This window comes from Zophobas morio, unplaced genomic scaffold (genome assembly GCF_036711695.1).
Source record: "Zophobas morio isolate AGI-343-1 ecotype UQ-CSIRO unplaced genomic scaffold, CSIRO_AGI_Zmor_V1 ptg000004l, whole genome shotgun sequence".
NCBI classification, from domain to species: domain Eukaryota; kingdom Metazoa; phylum Arthropoda; class Insecta; order Coleoptera; family Tenebrionidae; genus Zophobas; species Zophobas morio.
In genome coordinates this window covers 10,950,583-10,968,878 of record NW_026972109.1, presented here as the reverse complement: position 1 = coordinate 10,968,878, position 18,296 = coordinate 10,950,583, and the positions used below count along the sequence as shown (strand labels likewise).

Below are 18,296 nucleotides of genomic sequence, written 5' to 3'. Positions count from 1 at the left end.
CACGCATCGCAACAAAATGGAAAAATAGGGACTTTCCGAGTGCTCGTTTGAGAGTCACTGTTCTACTTGGTTCGACAAGCCGCGTTGACGTTTCACCGGCCGTGCGTTCGCTTCAACGAGGCCTACTCCTGGTGGGGTATCGCACAGAGCTCGGTAATATGTGTTGCCTAAACAACGGGTTCAATACTCGTACACCTGCCAGGTATCGCCCCCGCACATAGCTTCACACGCATTTTTCTTGAAATCTTTTTATTCGCTTTGGGTTCTCAACCGATTATTATTTTCGGCTCGGAACGGATTTCTTTGTTTGGGTTCGCCGAACGAAGGCAGGTAGACGCTGGTTGTCGAGCTGGTTTGTTCAGTTCGTGTCGATAATGTGCCACCTACCTATGGTACACACCATTGATTTTAGTAGACATTTTAGTAGACCCGGCCAATAAAAATATCTTCTTTGTACGAAAATATCGACGCGAATACTAAAAATATCAAGACAACAAGATGTAAACTGAGGTGATTCAGTGATCGGAATTTCTGAACAAAGCAAAGAATAATTGAGAATGTGGCGTTAGGGGACGTAATTATTTTTATTGTGTGAAAGGGCCGCTAGATGCTTGTGAAAAGCACAGTTTGTGGAGGATTTGAACTATTATTGAACTAATTCGTTGTGACGTCAGCTGGTTAATTAAGCTTGACGGTACTACCTGATATATTAAATTATGAAAGTTCAATTTGATGTATGGAAGTCGTCACTAAGTATTTTTTCATATTAAAAAAAATAATAATAAAAAATTAATGTGGCAAAGAAGTACTACCATCACGCGACAAAATATCAACCCATAAGAACTCTCACAATTTAAACACACAAAAGTACTTCATTTGCATACTAATCACACTAAACTGTACACCGGAAATAAGAAGCCCTAACCCAGCCCATATGTTGTGGCCCCAATCCATATCTCATTACCATATTATGGTTGTGCTTACGTTCGCACGCGACCGACCCGAACTGTAACCGCACCTACCATATTAAACACAAAGCAAAAATTCATTAATTTTTACAAACATTAATTACAATAGAAATTAAAAGAATTTTGACGTTTCGGTACTATTCAAGCCTTCGTTTCGTAGCCTGGATAAAATTGTGCGATAAATTTCTGGTTCGAATGGCAAAATCATCCCTCTTTCTTGTATTTCACCATCTAGTATCATCTTCGTAGCTATAGCAGTAGGGTAACCCACAGTTTTTGCCATAGCAGAGTACCCATTGATGTCCCCATAGACCACAAAGTTAACCCCTCGAATCTCCTTTTTGTTATCAGGCCAGCTAATACCAATCTCGTGTCTCAAAATGACCAAATCGCGTTCATTTTTTTCTAAAATTATCACAAAATTATTTAGAAGTATTCAGTACCACCAGTACTCACCTAGAGCCAACTTGGTCGACAAGTAGTGAGTCAAAGTATCCAAAGGTGACCCACATTTGACTACACCTTTTTCGTCCAAAAGTCCCAAGTCTTCCAACAAATCAACAGCATATTCAGACCCTGTTCTCTCAGTAATTTGATTTTTTAAATTGTCGTAGAAGATGTTGTGATTTTCTAGACCTAGAAGGTTACAAATTAACATCCGCCAGGTAATTTCAGGTCCTTGTTCGTGCAAAGCTGGATGTTGTTCTGGATCCAGTAGCCCCAAAAATTGTAACATTCTAGCGGCATGGGCGAACCCTGTGTACCTAATAGTTCCCCTGAGTATCGTCAAAGCATCTTCAATCCCGTAGTACTTAGCATATATGGTACTATCTCTATTGGGGAAACCTTCTAGGTTAAAACCTGGCAAAAAATCTAGACTTTTAGTTGCATTCATCAACTCCCCTCCAGAACTGATCTCCACAATCTGCCCTTTTCTTAAATACCTCGCTCCAGACAAGGTATTCAAAAGAGCCCCACGTGGTGACCACGAGAATTTATATCTCAAAGGATTGTCACTAAACTCTGGAGCTGGAAGTCCTCCACAAAAAGACTCAAATGAAGTTATTCTTCCCCCGTGTTGTTGTACATCTTGGATGCACTCCAAAGCTAATAAGTGGTCAATTCCAGGGTCCAAACCAATCTCGTTAAGTACTGTAATGCCTGCATCAGCTGCTTGTCTGTGTAAATTCTTCATTTCTTCACTCAAGTAACTCGCTGTTACCATATGAGTACCTTCTTTGATGCACGCTTGAGCCACCACATGGTGCAAATTTGCCGGAAGAATGGAAACCGCGACGTCTGCTTTCTTCACGATTTCTTCAAGAGTGTTGGTACTTTCAATAGCATTGAGATACAGACTTTGAATGCCTGGGAAACAACGTGCTAGATGATCACTCAGGTCTTTCTTCTCGCATGCTACTGTGATCCCGATGGAGTCATCCCGGTGAAGGTACTCCACTAAAGGTGCAGCTACACGTCCGGCACCTATAATGACCACCCGTTTCTCGATGTTGGTAGATTCGGTAGATTTTTGCCTGCTTTTACTACAATTTTAGTACTTAGTTTAGACTAAGAAACAGAATTTGGTACTTACATGGCGGATGTTCTCAAGTCTTGGATGTACTCATAGTTGGGTGTTAGTTTACCGTTACTGGCGATGATAGCCTAAAAATAAAGTACTTAGATAAGAAGCGTTATCTCGGATGTACTTACTCCGTGAACTGGTGGACAAAACTTGTGATTTTCTAGAGGTTGTTGCGCGTTAGATTGTAAAATATCGTGCGCATAAGGAAACAACAAGTCTCCGAAGAAGTCGGTACTTTCTCGTGGGATTTGGGTGGGCATGTTGTCAATGGAACATACGAGAACTCCCGGACCGCTGAAGCTTTTTGTGTCTTTGTTGCGATCGGCGTCGTATAGACAAAAAGGGGTATCAATGGTGGTGCATTCGTTCATAAATTCGATAGAACCACCGGGATCGGCTGATATGTCACAGATACCTAACATTCTGTGAGGAAGAGCTGGGGCTCCTACTGACGTCGGTAACCAGGGGGTATGTGCAGGTCTTAACAAATGCTTGGCATCTGGTATTGTCAATAACTTCGGGCTGTTAACAGCCCAGTAAATTCCGTTAATAATAATAGAAGCGTACGGCGCTATATTTTTGCTAAAAGTTGAAATATATCTCTCTGGATGTTCTTCGTACTCTAGAGGGTCAAAACCGCCACCTTCCGCTCGTTCCAAGTAGTGTCTTCGTCTAACCTCGCACGCGTAGACCTTATTCAAACTGCCATGTTCCGCCGCTTTCTTTAACATTTCAGGCGCTACATACTCATGAGGTAGCTCTTGAAAGACTTCCTGCGACCCTTGCGACACATTCCCGGACCCCGTGAACACCACCGTCAAAGGTCCAATCGACTTAGGCATCAAACCTAGCGCTATTTCATACCCCGCATCTCTGACAGCCTGTTTAGCCATACTAGAATTTCGGTAATTGTGTGCCGGTCCTATGTGCATAAACGGGGTGTGGTGACCCAAAGCCAACAACCTCAAACCCAACCCATGAAAGATGTTGACAGTCCCTGCAATTCCCGCCATTTTGCCGAAAGCCACAACCCTTTGTCCCTTTTCGTCCATGAGTTTTTCGTAGTCCATTAATCTGATACGTTTTTCCAAAATGGCATCCAGTAGTGGCATGTTGGTTTCTTGTGCTTTGATGGTGTGGGAGAAAATGCAGTAGGTTTTGTCTGGTATTAGCTGGTCTATGGGTACTTGTTTGACCCCGAAGATGACGCTAGCTTCGGAGATGTCTTCTTGGACCACTGCACCTGCATTGAGGTAGGCTTGCATGGGGTATGAGCGACGATTGCTGGGTTGGACTATGACTTTAACGCCCGATTTGACTAGCTTGCGGACATGGGTAGGGGAGAAGGGGGCACGACGTTCCCAGACGCTTTGGTCTTCGCGGCGAATTGCGATGATCTTTTTGGTGGCCTAAAAATAAAATATCTTAGTGATTTTTTTTTCTTTTGGTCATTTTGTATGGTGTATAGTTTTGGAGTTTAGCTGTCAAAGTCAATTCGGTTAACTTCTAGGACACCTGTTTGAATGTTTATTTTTAGATCAAGTTATCTATTTATATAACATTGAAGAATTTTTTGCTACTGATAAGTGTTATCAGCCGGATGTGTAAACGAACTTGACAACTGCAACTTAATTAAGATATAAAGTTTTGTAATAGCTCTCATCACGCAAGTACTATAGTGACTTTATTGTATGAGCTGAACTGATAAGGATAACCTCATCTTAATAAAAATTGCTGACGATACAGATTTTTAAATGTACAGGTATTTAATATTTCTGAGTGTCAACATTGTATAAGTGTTTATTTTAATTGGACCCGGAACATTTTTAATTGAACACATAACAATAAACATGTGAAAAAGGAATAAAAGTCTGATAAAAGAGTAATTTTAGTTACAAATATGTGAAGCAATGCTGACAAGAAAAATACAAAAAAATGACAAAGGCCAAGTAGAATATATTTTGAACAATTTTCAAGAATATTATATTCTAGACACTAATAGCAAAATGTGGACTCTAACAGACCTCTTTATTTATCCTAAGAGGGAAGAAAAATGTAAGAAGGATTAAAATATTATTTGTTTCAAATCTACGAGTAAATACAAATTAAATCCAGGGTCAATGTCCACAGAATTTTATATTAGATATTTAACGTTAATGGACCCTGGTGAACATTTGTGATTTATCTAAATTGTTTCTTTAGTCAAGACAGGACTAAACTAACATATAAACAAAAAATCTGAAGAAATAAATAAAATGAAGTACTAAGCCACACACAAATACGTTGATACCGTGTGCCCATTTTTAAGTTATTGTTTTTTGTTTACTATTATTGATAATATCATCTATTTGTTTAAACTGATTGTTATCATTCTATGACTTGGTTAATACTTACGAAGCTTCTTGTCAACAAGTGCCGCCTGAAGTAAACGTTACCAATTTTATTCATTTTGAACTCTTCGAAAATCCCTCGATCTTTATTTTTTCCCTTTTTTTCCTTTCGTAACTTTTTTCTCTTTGCTTCCTGCGATCGGTTCCTGAGTGGTGAAAATCGTACAGCTCCCACCGAGCATTTTCAATAAACTGACTCACAGTTGAATGCAAGAACACTCGTATTTTATTTATCAGTTACCAAGTAAACATAAGTAAGATATCTCCACGCGTTTCTAACCCTTGACCCGATTTATATCGATCACTTTAAACGCATTGTTTTTCAATTGAACACGATAATTTTGCAATTACTATATCGTAACAAACAGATCTATTACGACAGTAAAGTAACGTCGACAACCTCAGATAGTAACAACGGAAAAAATAAACGATACTGATTCATAGAAATTAAAGGTGGAAAAAAACCGAGTGACTTAGAGGAGTGGAGGAAACTTGGAATTCTTCGAAAATACACCTCTCTGGATATGTCATTAGAACTCCTTTGATGGGTGCAGGAAAGGTGTAATCAAAGAGGGTATAAAGTCTCCGGTTGGAAGAAAACACAGAAAGGTGAAAAAATGGCTCAGTTTTTTTTGTTCTGTTTCATTCTCGCTTTAGCTGGTGCAGATAATACCACAAAATCAAAAATTGTGAAATTAACCATGAAACAAGGTCTACTTATGAATCAAGTTCTAGCCACGTATGCTTTAAATAATGTGGAAAATTCTGTATGTAAGAATCACACTCAAATGTTCAAAGATGGATTAAGAACTTTTGAACCGTGGGCTTTGAACAGTACGTAAACAAATTTCACACAATTAAGTAGTTTAATTTTTTTTAAGTGTTCGATGCTTCCGGCAAGATCCAGTCCGGCATCCTTCTAGGGAATTTGGTCGAATTTGGAAGCTTCAAAGAGTGCATCCATATAAAATATGGTGAAATTAAAGGAAAACATTGTTTGCTAAAAATCACTCCCACTCTAGACTTGATTAAACAAATTTTAGCTTTTCGTAATGTGACCGAACGACGCTTTCCCAAAGTGCGACTAATTGTGGAAAAGTCGGTTTTGTTGTGGTCGATTTGTGTACCAGATTCTTGTCCCAAGAACGATATCCTTCGTCATTTTAATAAAACATTCATTGAAATGAGTGAGGGTCTAAATCTTGTTGTTAGTTTACAAGATGAACATTGTGTGACCCTTGACAGTGAACCGAAAATGGGGCTAGAACAATATATATCCTTGTACGTCTATCTACAACTAGCTTTGTGTAGTTATTATTACTGCTTTAGTTCAGTTCTGGCGGTCTTCATTGTCACAGTTGGTGTTAGTACCCTCCTAGAAGCGGTACTACCATCAAAAAACACTCTAATCGCGTCATTTAGCGCCTCTTCCAACTATCAAAAAATCACAGCGAGACGAACCAAGAATGACCTGGATTGTCTTCACGGCCTTCGTTTTCTCAGCACTTGCTACGTAGTCGTGGGTCATCGTTACCTAATGGCCATGTTTTCGCCGGTCATCAATGGTCTGGAAATTTTAGACGTAATCAAATCACTTTCGTTGCTCGCATAATCAACCGAACGCATTTCAGTGGGTTCTAAACTACTCCAGCACAATAATAATAGGTGGTACCATTTGCGTAGACACGTTTTTCATGCTTAGTGGCTTGCTTGTGAGCATAAGTTTTTTCGACCACGTTGCAAGGAATGGCACTTTTAACATATTCACCTTTTACCTTTATCGCTACTTTCGAATAACTCCCACTCTAGGTATTGTTGTTTTAATTTACGCAACTTTGATCCAGTTTTTTGGTTCCGGACCGCTGTGGTACGACACGTGCGTGGCTCATTTGAGACCGTGTCGGTATTACTGGTGGTCTACGTTGTTGCACGTGCAGAGTTACGTCAATCCAGGAGCTTTGGTAAGTGCTCAACACAAAAGGAGTCAATTTTAATAATTTGTAAGAGTAATTTTTAGTGCATTTTGCAAACTTGGTACTTGAGCTGCGACATGATTTTTTATTGTTTTTCACCCGTGGTTCTCTACCCTTTATGGAAAAATAGAATTTTGGGTTTATTTAACTTAACTCTGGCGTATTTTTTGTCAGTTGGTGTTAGTTTTTATTTGGCTTGGGTCAACGAATATGAGGGAGGGATGCCCATAACGAATCAACTTTTTGAAACGAAGTACTTTCAGAGGCACTATATTGCGCCACATGCCAGAGCGTCTCCTTACATTATGGGACTAGGTTTTGGTTACTGTGTTTATAGTTTGAAAGGGAGAAAAGTGAAAATGAGTACTTTCATGAATCTGAGTGGTTGGATCACCTCTGGAGCTTTGATGGTTGCTTCAGTCGTTGGTTGTCACAGTTTTCAGGAAGAAAATCACGATTATAATCGCTTGGAAGCTTCGGTTTTCTTGTCGTGTTCTAGGTCGGCGTGGACTGTTGGTGTAATGTGGATGATTTGGGCGTGTATTCATGGTTATGGGGGCATCGTTAACGAATTTTTAAGTATGTTTGTGTTCAGAGTGTTGGGGAGAATATCGTACGGAATGTTTCTGCTTCACTTGATTCTCCAGCTTTTCAAGAATGGGGCCAACAAGATGCCGATTTACTTCTCGAATTTCACTGCTGTACGTGTAAGGACAATTAGCACTGATTACGTTTTTTATTTGTAAAAAATTGGTAGAAGGTTATTTCAACAGAACTTCCCTTGCCCCTGAAGTCCAATTTGTTTTCTGATAACCTCTATAACGTAAAAACCAGTGGCGTAAATAACGTTCCCACAGCTTAATTGACTTCAATTTTTCTTCAATTTTTCATTTTTTTGTTCCTTTATTTTTTCGAGTTTTGAAGTTTAAATTTAATTTTTCAATATTTCCACTTTTCAATTTAATTTATAGATTTTGCGATTTTTCGATTTGAGTTTCTCGAGATTTCAATTTTTATTTTTCCATATGCAATTTTTCGTTCCAGTTTTTTATTTTCTTTATTTTTACAATTTTTCAGTTTTTTAATTTTCCGATTTTATAATTTTTTGTTTTTTCTATTTTTCGTTTCGTCAGCTTTTCAATTTGCAATTTTTCGTTTTTTTTTTCTTTATTTTATGATATCTCCGAGTTTTTAGTTTTAAATTTTCCAGTTTTTCGATTTTTCAACTTTTGACGTTTCAATTTTTAGATTTAGCAGTATTTCGATTTGAAATTTTACGAGTTTTCAATTTTTAGATTTTTCAATTTTTCATTTCTTCAATTTTTCGAGAAAAACGAGGAAGTACAAGTTATTCTACGTGACTTACTCCCTTGTTCTTTACGGCAAAAAATTGCTGAAAGAAAACTATGTATATCAAGAGAGAAAAAAAAAAACAAAGATTAAGCCCCACCCACCCACCCCGACCTCATTGTGATGAGTTTTTCATTCCTAATCAGGCGAGGGGCGGAGTTTAATTGTAACATACTCTTTCAAAAACATATTTCATATGATAATTTCTTGTAGAGAAATGAGAATTTTGCAACTAAACTCCGCCCTTCAGCTCACGATGAATAAAGCATTCATCACAATCGAGAAGGGGTGGGTGAGCGGGACTTATATTTTTTCCAATTTTCTTAATATACGAAGTCTTCTTTTCCTAACATGAAACTGACAATATATTTAACGGTCCTGTTGTTGAAAGAAAACACTATATATTAATAAAAAAAACAAAACAAAGATTAAGCGCCACCCACCCGCCCCGATCTCAATTGTGATTAGTTTTTCATTCCTAATCAGATCGAAGGGAGGAGTTTAATTGTAACACCAATATTTCTCCAAAAAATTCTACCCTTTTAAAAACATTTCATATGGTAATTTCTTGTAGAGAAATGAGGATTTTGCAATTAAACTTCGCCCTTCAGCTCACGATGAATAAAATATTCATCACAATTGAGAACGGGTGGGTGGGCGGGGCTTATATTTTGTCCATTTTTTCTTAATATACGAACTCTTCTTTTTCCAACAAGAAACTGAAAATATGTTTAACTATTCTGCTGTTAAAAGAAAACTCTATGTATTAGAAACAAAAACTAAAATTAAGCCCTACCCACCCGCCCCGACCTCATTGTGATGAGTTTTTCATTCCTAATTAGACCGAAGGACGGAGTTTAATTGTAACATCAATGTTTATTTAAAAAATTCTACACTTTTAAAAACATATTTCATGTGATAATTTCTTGTAGATGGTTATTTCAACAGAACTTCCCTCGCCCCTGAAGTCCAATTTGTTTTCTGATAACCGCTATAAAGTAAAAACCAGTGGCGTAAATAACGTTCCCCCAGTTTAATTGACTTGAATTTTTCTTCAGTTTTTAATTTTTTTATTCCTTTATTTTTTTGAAGTTTTGAAGTTTAAATTTAATTTTTCAAATTTTCCACTTTTCAATTCAATTTATAGATTTTGGAATTTTTCGATTTCAGTTTCTCGAGATTTCAGTTTTTAATTTTCCATTTGCAATTTTTCGTTCCAGTTTTTTATTTTCTTTATTTTTACAATTTTTCAAAATTTTAATTTTCCGATTTTATAATTTTTTGTTTTTTCAATTTTTCGTTTCGTCAGTTTCTCAATTTGCAATTTTTCGGTTTTATTTTACGATATCTCTTTGAGTTTTTAGTTTTAAATTTTCCAGTTTTTCGATTTTCCAACTTTTGACGTTTCAATTTTTAGATTTAGCAGTTTTTCGATTTGAAATTTCACGAGTTTTCAATTTTTAGATTTTTCAATTTTTCATTTCTTCAATTTTTCGAGAAAAACGAGAAAGTACAAGTTGTTCTACGTGACTTACTCTCTTGTTCTTTACGGCAAAAAATTGTTGGAAGAAAACTATGCATGTCAAGAGAAAAACAAAAAGAAAACAAAGATTAAGCCCCACCCACCCACCCCGACCTCATTGTGATGAGTTTTTCATTCCTAATCAGGGCGAGAGGTGGAGTTTAATTGTAACATACTCTTTCAAAAACATATTTCATATGATAATTTCTTGTAGAGAAATGAGAATTTTGCAACTAAACTCCGCCCTTCAGCTCACGATAATTACAGCATTCATCACAATCGAGAAGTGGTGGGTGGGCAAGACTTATATTTTGTCCAATTTTCTTAATATACAAAGTCTTCTTTTTCTAACATGAAACTGACAATATGTTTAACTGTCCTGTTGTTGAAAGAAAATTCTATATTAAAAAAAAAAAAACAAAAATTAAGCCTCACCCACCCGTCCCGATCTCAATTGTGATGAATTTTTCATTCGTTGTTACACCAAGGGGCGGAGTTTATTTGTGACATCAATATTTTTCTAAAAAATTCCACCATTTTAAAAACATATTTTATGTGGTAATTTCTTGGAAAGAAATGAGGATTTTGCAACTAAACTACGCCCTTCAGGTCACGATGAATATAATATTCACCACAATCGAGAAGGGGTGGGTGGGCGGGGCTTATATTTTGTCCCATTTTTTCTTAATATACGAAATCTTCTTTCCCTACCAAGAAACTGACAATATGTTCAACTATCCTGTTGTTGAAAAAATTGTATATATTAAAAAAAAAAAACAAAAATTAAGTCCTACCCACCCGCCCCGATCTCAATTGTGATGAATTTTTCATTCCTAATCAGACCGAAGGGCGGAGCTTATTTGTAACATCCATATTTTTCTAAAAAATTCTACCCTTTTAAAAACATATTTTATGTGGTAATTTCTTGTACAGAAATGAGGATTTTGCAGCTAAACTCCGCCCTTCAGCTCACGATGAATAAAAATATTCATCACAATTGAGAATGGGTGGGTGGGCGGGGCTTATATTTTGCCCATTTTTTCTTAATGTACAAAGTCTTCTTTTTTCACAAGAGACTGAAAACATGTTTAACTATCCTGTTGTTGAAAGAAAATTCTATATATTAAAAAAACAACAAAGATTAAGCCCCACCCACCCGCCCCGATCTCAATTGTGATGAATTTTTCATTCGTTGTTAGACCAAGGGGCGGAGCGTAATTGCAAAATACATATTTCTCTATTGATTTGAATGAGTTTGTCTTCTCAAAACACAGGAATAAAACTATTAATTAAACCACAATCGAACAAAATGTTATGAACATTATAATTCTTATTTTATCATTATGATATAAAGATGTGCGTTTTCTCACATTCTCGAGAAAATGGGGTAGCTGACACGTTTTTAAATTGACCAATAAAAAATTTGTCACAGCGCATTACCAGTGCAAGAAAAAAAAAAAAGAAAAATCTGGCAACAATCGGTCCAGCAGTTTCGGAGATTACGTGTCTAATAAAAATGGATACAGACAGACAGACAGACAGACAGACGGAAGGGGTTAGCTCGTAAAAACCTTCACCGACTAATTTTGTTTTTATTTTTCTGCAATACTGTAATATTAATTTTGAAAACTTTTCAGATTTATGACGGCTGCGCCGACCTGCTGGTGACAGTCTTTGCCAGCTTCCTCTTCACTCTCTTCTTCGAGCTCCCCCTCACCAACCTCCACACCTTCATCTTCAAAAATAAAAAAGTTCAGCCACATAATTAGCGCAATCTCCTTGAGAAAAGTGGCATCTATCCATGATCCGGATAATGCGTCGTGAAAGCGCCTTTAAATAAACAAAGATCCATTAGTAGGTCTTATTACTGACACACATGTTGGTAGCGAAGAGCCCACCCACATACCAGCTGTAACAAATTCACAAACTTTTGTTACAACAGACACAATGCTATCACTGTATCGCACTGCTTTGTTCCGCCAATAAAATATTCATGCATTTACTACCCTCTATCGAATTTAACCCATCTGGGTCATTCCAGCCATGGCTGTTCGTCAAACCCGCAGCAAAATGCTGCTGGAGTTCATAAAAATTTCCTTCAGCTTGAGCTCCATTCATGGGTTTCCGCACCTAGCGGCTAAGAAGCGCCACATCGTGGAGATGGTAATTTGGGTGGTTCTGGTAGGAGCTGCTGTGTATGGAGCCGTGGTACTCAGTAGTACGACCTTGAAAAGGTACACCGAGAACCCGACTGTTATTTCGATGGAAAGGGATAGGTTTTCGTGGAATACGTCGTTCCCGGCGGCTACGATTTGTCCCAGTTATAAAATAAATGAGGATTTGTTGGATTTGTACGTTGATAGTTCGACGGAAAAGAACAAGAGTCTGTTGAGGGAGTTTCTAGTGACGTTGTCTGAAGCCACATACACGAATTTTGAAACCGTGGTTGAGTACAACGGGATTACTGAGGAGAATTATTTGGATATTTTGTTGGATCTTCAGTTTGAGTTTAAACCAGCGGTGTCGAATTCGGGTGGGAACGACAAACTGTACACCCTCGAAAAAATTGTTTCTGAAATGGGGATTTGTTATAGTTTTAACTCAAAGTTGGCTATTTATAACTCTCCTGAGTGAGTATGAATGCGATCAAGTAAAAAAGTTGTTGATTTATTCATTATTAAATTTTTAGCTACTGGGATGAAGACAGATGGGATTTAGTTGAAGGTAACGAAACCTTCTACGTAAATCCTCTAGATGGTGAAGTTTTTGCCAATGTCATGAACATGTCCACGGGTTTTGATGTACGTGTTTTTATTTGTCTTGCAAGTGCAATATTCATGAAGTATTCTGTCACTTTTAGATTTATATTCATGGTCCGTATGAAGTTGCCGATATCGCGAGTAAAAAAATTAATTCGCCGAATGGTAACTTTCTCCAGATGTCCTTATCAGGTTTGACTATTTTTAGCAGTGATAACATCAGAGCTTTGAGTATGAAGCAGAGGAAGTGCAGATTTCACGATGAGAGCGATTTGAAGCACTCTCCTGCATACTCTTATGTGTTGTGTAGGATGGAATGCAGGGCCGCACTCGCGAAACGCTTGTGTGGCTGTGTTCCACATTTTTATAGAAAAAAAGGTACTTATATGATTTTGGTTGATATGATTTTTATCTTAAAACGACACGACAAAATACACTTTTGTTATTAACAAATTTTTAAGTCATAGATAAACTTTTGCGTGTTAAATGTGGGCTAATGTGTTATTATCATACTTGTATGATTACATATTTTGTAGTGTGCGAACTTCACGCTTGCTGGGTAATATTAATAATTTTGACCCACTTATAACCGAAGTTACTATTATAGTTCCATTATCTTGTTATGTAAATTGAAAATATGAAGTGTACAAAAAATTTGTAGACGAGATTAAAAACTGAATTATCTCGCATCCGGTGCAATCTATACATTTTCTAACAACTTTTTATACAACATGTATTCACTTGTAGAGGATGGTTTATATCAAATGATCTGAAAAATTACTCCAAAACTATACTACCTGTGTAGGGAATTTTCAAAACAAAATTTGTTTTGGGACATTATACAGTGATGTACAGTTATAAGACTTCAGTTTCATAAAAATATACTAACTAAATACAATTTTGATATGACGTCGGTTTAATTTTTTTTGCGTAATTTAGATTTTTTTCGAAAAATTTATGTGCATAAGTTTTTTAATAGGAGTAGATTAATAACCCATAGGCGTAGAAGCCTACTATTTTGCCCATTTTTGGACAAATTTTTGTTAATGTTTTGTCATCAACAAGATATTTTAAAAATAATGAAAATTAGCAAGAGGCGACAGACGACAGACAGAGGGAAACGGATTCCCTTATTTTTCATGTTCTACGAGCTATGAAATGTACTACTTCTCCTAGCTTACAATCAGAAATAAAAAATATTAATCTTACAGGAAATTACTACTAAAATGGCTGACAAAGTCCATCCGGCGACTTTCCTGTTTTCTCGACGTTTCATGTCCCCTACAATTTGAAAAATAGATCTCCCGTTTCAGTCTGCCTGTCATCTGTCGTCTGTCTGTCGTCTATGACGATATTTATTACGCGGATAATCTTCGAAAATATCGGATCGATTGTTGTCGAATTTTATACATATAGTATTTGCATGATAAATGCTGTTCCAATTTTATAAAATATCATACTTCTACATTTATGGTTTATGAATCCGCCTTGATTGTTTACCATTGACGTACAAATTTTCACAAAAAAAATTACGACAATATAGGAGGAGATAGGAGATAATGAGAAGGTCACATTTTGTTTTTTACACTGTAACTGGTGTTATCTAGATCTCTCATTCTACAGAGTTTACTAAAAAATAAATAAAATTTCGCAAAATCAAATTTTATAATTTCAATTTCTCGATTTTCGACTTTTAAGATTTTTCGATTTTATTTGTCCCATTTTTCCATTTTTCGATCTTTCAATTCTCCGATTTTTCTATTTTTCAATTTTTGGCATTTCTAAATTTTCGATTTTTCGATTAATCGATTTTTTGATTTTTCAGCTAGCCGATTTCTCAATTTTTCCACTTTTCGATTTCTCTATTTCTCAGTTTTTGCAATTCTTCATTTTTTTTATTCTTCAGGTCTTTGATTTTACAATTTTTTAAATTTTCGGTTTTTCGATTTTTCGACTTTACGATTTTTCGACTTACCGATTTCTAAATTTTCCATTTCTTTGATATTTCAGTTTTAGGATTTTTCAATATTTGGATTCTTCAATTTTTAAGTTTGCGTTTCGATTTATCAGTTTTTCGATTTTTTAAATTTTCCATGTTTTAATTTCTCGATTTTTCGACTTTAAATTTTTCGATTTTTCAGTTTTTAATTGTTCAATTTTTCAAGTTTTCGTTTCAATTTATCAGTTTTTCGATTTTTTAAATTCTCCAAGATTTAATTTCTCGATTCTTCGACTTTTAAGATTTTTCGATTTTACTTTTCCCATTTCTCCATTTTTCGATCTTTTGATTCTTTGATTTTTCAATTTTTCAATTTTTGGCATCTCTAAATATTCTATTTTTCGATTAATCGATTTTTCGATTTTTCAGCTAGCCGATTTCTCAATTTTTCGACTTTTCGATTTCTCTATTTCTCAGTTTTTGTAATTCTTCAATTTTTTTTATTCTTCAGGTCTTTGATTTTACAATTTTTAAATTTTTTGGGTTTTTCGATTTTTCGACTCGACGATTTTTCGACTTAACCGATTTCTAAATTTTACAATTTTTTGATATTTCAGTTTTGGGATTTTTCAATATTTCGATTCTTCAATTTTTCAAGTTTTCGTTTCAATTTATTAGTTTTTCGATTTTTTAAATTTTCCATGTTTTAATTTCTCGATTTTTCGACTTTTAAGATTTTTCGAATTTATTTTTCCCATTTCTCCATTTTTCGATCTTTTAATTCTTGAATTTTTCTATTATTCAATTTTTGGCATCTCTAAATTTTCTGTTTTTCGATGAATCGATTTTTCGATTTTTCAGCTATCCGATTTCGCAATTTTTCGACTTTTCGATTTCTCTATTTCTCAGTTTTGCAATTCTTCAATTTTTGTATTCTTCAGGTCTTTGATTTTAGAATTTTTTTAATTTTCGGTTTTACGATTTTTCGATTTCCCGATTTTTCAATTCTTCGAATTTTTTGTTTTTCAATTTTTGGCATTTCTAAATTTTTCGTTTAATCGACTTTTCGATTTTTCAACTTTTCGAATTCTGGATTTTTCGACTTCTCGATTTCTCTATTTTTCAGTTTTGACAATTCTTTAATTTTTTGATTTTTCAGGTCTTCGATTTTTCAATTTTTTAAATTTTTGATTTTTCGACTTCTCTCTTTCTAGATTTTCGATGTTTCAGTTTTGAAATATTTTAATATTTCAATTCTTCAATTTTTCAAGTTTTCGTTTCGATTTTTTGGTTTTTTACTTGTTCAATTTATCAATTTTTCGGTTTTTTAAAGTTTTAGATGTTCCAATTTTTGGATATTTTAATTTTTCGTTTTTTAGACTTTTAAATTTTTTAGTTTCTTGAAAAATTGAGTTTTGATTTTATAATAATAGTAAACCTAACAGATTTTAGTATTGGACTATCTTAAACTTCAAATTTAATATTATCCATAAATAAATTTGTGTTGGAAGAAATAATATTCTACAAAAATATGTCTTGTCAAAAATTAATTATAACACATGAGGCATATTTTGGAAGCTGGTTTTATCAGACTACTTCAGAGGCCAGGAAAATTCTGTTTAACTAACGGTAGTCCAAGTTTTTTTCATACAATGGAACCATTCAACGTGATTAATTTTTGTCCAACAACATTTAATTTACGTGACAACAAAATTTCAAGGATTGTTGAAACGAAATTCGAAAGCTCCATCTGTAAAAAATGTTATACAGGCTAGTCAAAAAACTCGATGGTACGTTGTTACGAAAGCTCTGAAGAACTCGAAAAAAAAGATTAAAAAATCCCTGCACAAAACCTTTGAAAATATTAAACTTCAATTTTGAAGAATTAACTTCGTAATTCATATTTGTTTTAGTGAACTAGATGTCTAATAAATAATTAGTTTTAATAATTTAATAATAATTTGCTAGAATACGATCCACAACATCATTGTCAGCTAAATTCATATTTAAACATATCAGAATATGAAGCTTTGACACTCAATAATATTTTCAGATTTTCACGAATTTTTTTAAACATCTTTTTTGAGTTCTTCAAAGTAATAACAATCATCTTTATTTACAGATAAACTTAAAAATAGAAAATAAAATAAATCTTGTAGATTGTTTTTGCCAAATTCATTTTGTACTCAGGTAAAAGATTTAAAACCATTTTGATGGTTTAGTTGAGATCAGACTAATTATTTTTTCATCAACTGTCATTTTTTGGAAAATTTTAACAATAAACACTCCACATTTTCAGAATAATGTGATATCTCCGTTATTAATAAACTTCTTATTATGAAATTTTAAATTGTGTACAACTTACTCAATATAACACCGCAGCAGTTTTTTTAAAAACACTTTATTGTCATTATTTTTTTTTAGATTTAGATGAAATTTTTGATCACGAATTTTTAAAATTCAATATCTCAATTATTTATGGATATTTGGGAACGCGGTTTTCACCACTGTTTTTAGCTTATAAAGCTCTATTCGTTACGTGGAGAAATCAGATATAACAAAAACAACTTCTTGGACACAAGCTTATTGTAGTGAATGTCATTTCTGACAAAAAAAAAAAATCGAAAAATCGACAATGTTTCCCGGGTAACGTGTAAAGTTCTGTAAGCTGAAAACAGTGGTGAAAATTGAGTTACGAAATTTCATCACAACGCTGAATAGAAGATGACAATAAACCGTTGAAAATTTGTATAGTTTTTCTACTTTTAGATCTAAAAAACCTCGAAACATCAATTTTTTAAGTCTTATTCAAACATAATGTTATAATTTATTTAACCTAAACTTCAACTTACCTTAAATCTTGTTACAATAAATAACAAAGAAATATTTTCAGAAGGCGACAAAATCTGCAACGTCCCCGGCCTCCATTGTCTTGCGAAACACAAAGAAAAACTAATCCTTCTAAAAGGCGACTGCTTTTGCCTACCCAACTGCAACGAAGTCAACTACATCGTAGAAGACATGGACACTCGAGCTTGGTTTCTCGGCTCTAACCTCCAATGGGGCCTCAAAGAGTACCCCAAAATGCGCTTGCGACGCGACATTATTTTCGGTTTTTCAGACCTCTTAGGTACGTACTTTCTCGAAAAACCGTGACACTCAAATAAAATTCTAGTCTACATTGGCGGCATGGCCGGTCTATTTCTGGGCTGCAGCGTCCTCAGTTTCATCGAAATCATTTACTTCTTCACATTGAGACTCTACTGGTTTGTCGTGAAATATGGAAAAGAGACCCGAGATAAGTTCTAGGTGGTCTAAGTTTGTGTTACAACAGAAACAAACAGTGGGTGGATCGAATGTACAAAAATTTTTTTGCGGAAGATATTTTTTTCAGGTGTATACTGGGTGGTCGGAGTGACATATGTGATGCAACAATCTAATGGACTTGTGTTTATTTAACAAACTGACAGTAATACGTCACACATCGCACACCGAGACTGCTTTCGAGCTACAGCGACGCTACGAAAACACAGCTTCTTGGACACGTTTCACGAAAAACCGTCTGTTATTTTATTGAGAAAAATTTCAGGATATTTAACAAGTGTGGAGCGGCACGTGAAAGTCGCACGTCAATCACGTCGCTAATTGGGATTTTCCTTTCGCAACTTATAGTAGTCGCGCTGCGCTAAGTAACAGAAGGATTTCTGAAATTAGACTGATTTATTTGTGAGTTACACAGTCAATTAGTGTTACAAGCAATGTAAACTCTTCAAAAACATGTCAAATAAATCACCCATGATGAATCCGCAC

At 35.1% G+C, this 18,296-nt stretch overlaps 3 protein-coding genes across 5 annotated transcripts; 2 read left to right on the top strand and 1 right to left on the bottom strand.

The window, feature by feature from the left end:
- Positions 1–1,039: 1,039 nt before the first annotated feature.
- On the bottom strand, positions 1,040–5,153 carry Lkrsdh (Lysine ketoglutarate reductase/saccharopine dehydrogenase). 2 transcript variants are annotated; one of them, XM_064072383.1, is made up of 5 exons: positions 4,948–5,153; positions 2,682–3,962; positions 2,563–2,633; positions 1,425–2,503; positions 1,040–1,373 (listed from the first exon to the last, which is right to left on the bottom strand). In XM_064072383.1, exons 1-5 carry the CDS (start codon positions 4,999–5,001, stop codon positions 1,081–1,083), a joined length of 2,778 nt encoding a protein of 925 aa, XP_063928453.1. In that variant the 5' UTR covers positions 5,002–5,153; the 3' UTR covers positions 1,040–1,080. The 2 variants fall into 2 exon arrangements, with proteins under 2 accessions (XP_063928453.1, XP_063928443.1); XM_064072373.1 differs by having other exon boundaries at positions 1,425–2,512; positions 4,948–5,152.
- Positions 5,154–5,560: 407 nt separating this feature from the next.
- On the top strand, positions 5,561–11,572 carry LOC135135935 (nose resistant to fluoxetine protein 6-like). Its single transcript, XM_064065060.1, has 6 exons — positions 5,561–5,777; positions 5,825–6,224; positions 6,273–6,525; positions 6,575–6,904; positions 6,961–7,617; positions 11,426–11,572. Exons 1-6 carry the CDS (start codon positions 5,561–5,563, stop codon positions 11,555–11,557), a joined length of 1,989 nt encoding a protein of 662 aa, XP_063921130.1. The 3' UTR covers positions 11,558–11,572.
- Positions 11,573–11,811: 239 nt separating this feature from the next.
- Positions 11,812–18,289, top strand: LOC135141360 (sodium channel protein Nach-like). Of its 2 annotated transcripts, XM_064072417.1 has the most exons (6): positions 11,812–12,418; positions 12,478–12,589; positions 12,649–12,925; positions 17,380–17,616; positions 17,662–17,829; positions 17,881–18,289. In XM_064072417.1, exons 1-5 carry the CDS (start codon positions 11,832–11,834, stop codon positions 17,793–17,795), a joined length of 1,347 nt encoding a protein of 448 aa, XP_063928487.1. In that variant the 5' UTR covers positions 11,812–11,831; the 3' UTR covers positions 17,796–17,829; positions 17,881–18,289. The 2 variants fall into 2 exon arrangements, with proteins under 2 accessions (XP_063928487.1, XP_063928478.1); XM_064072408.1 differs by having other exon boundaries at positions 17,662–18,289.
- Positions 18,290–18,296: the final 7 nt, after the last annotated feature.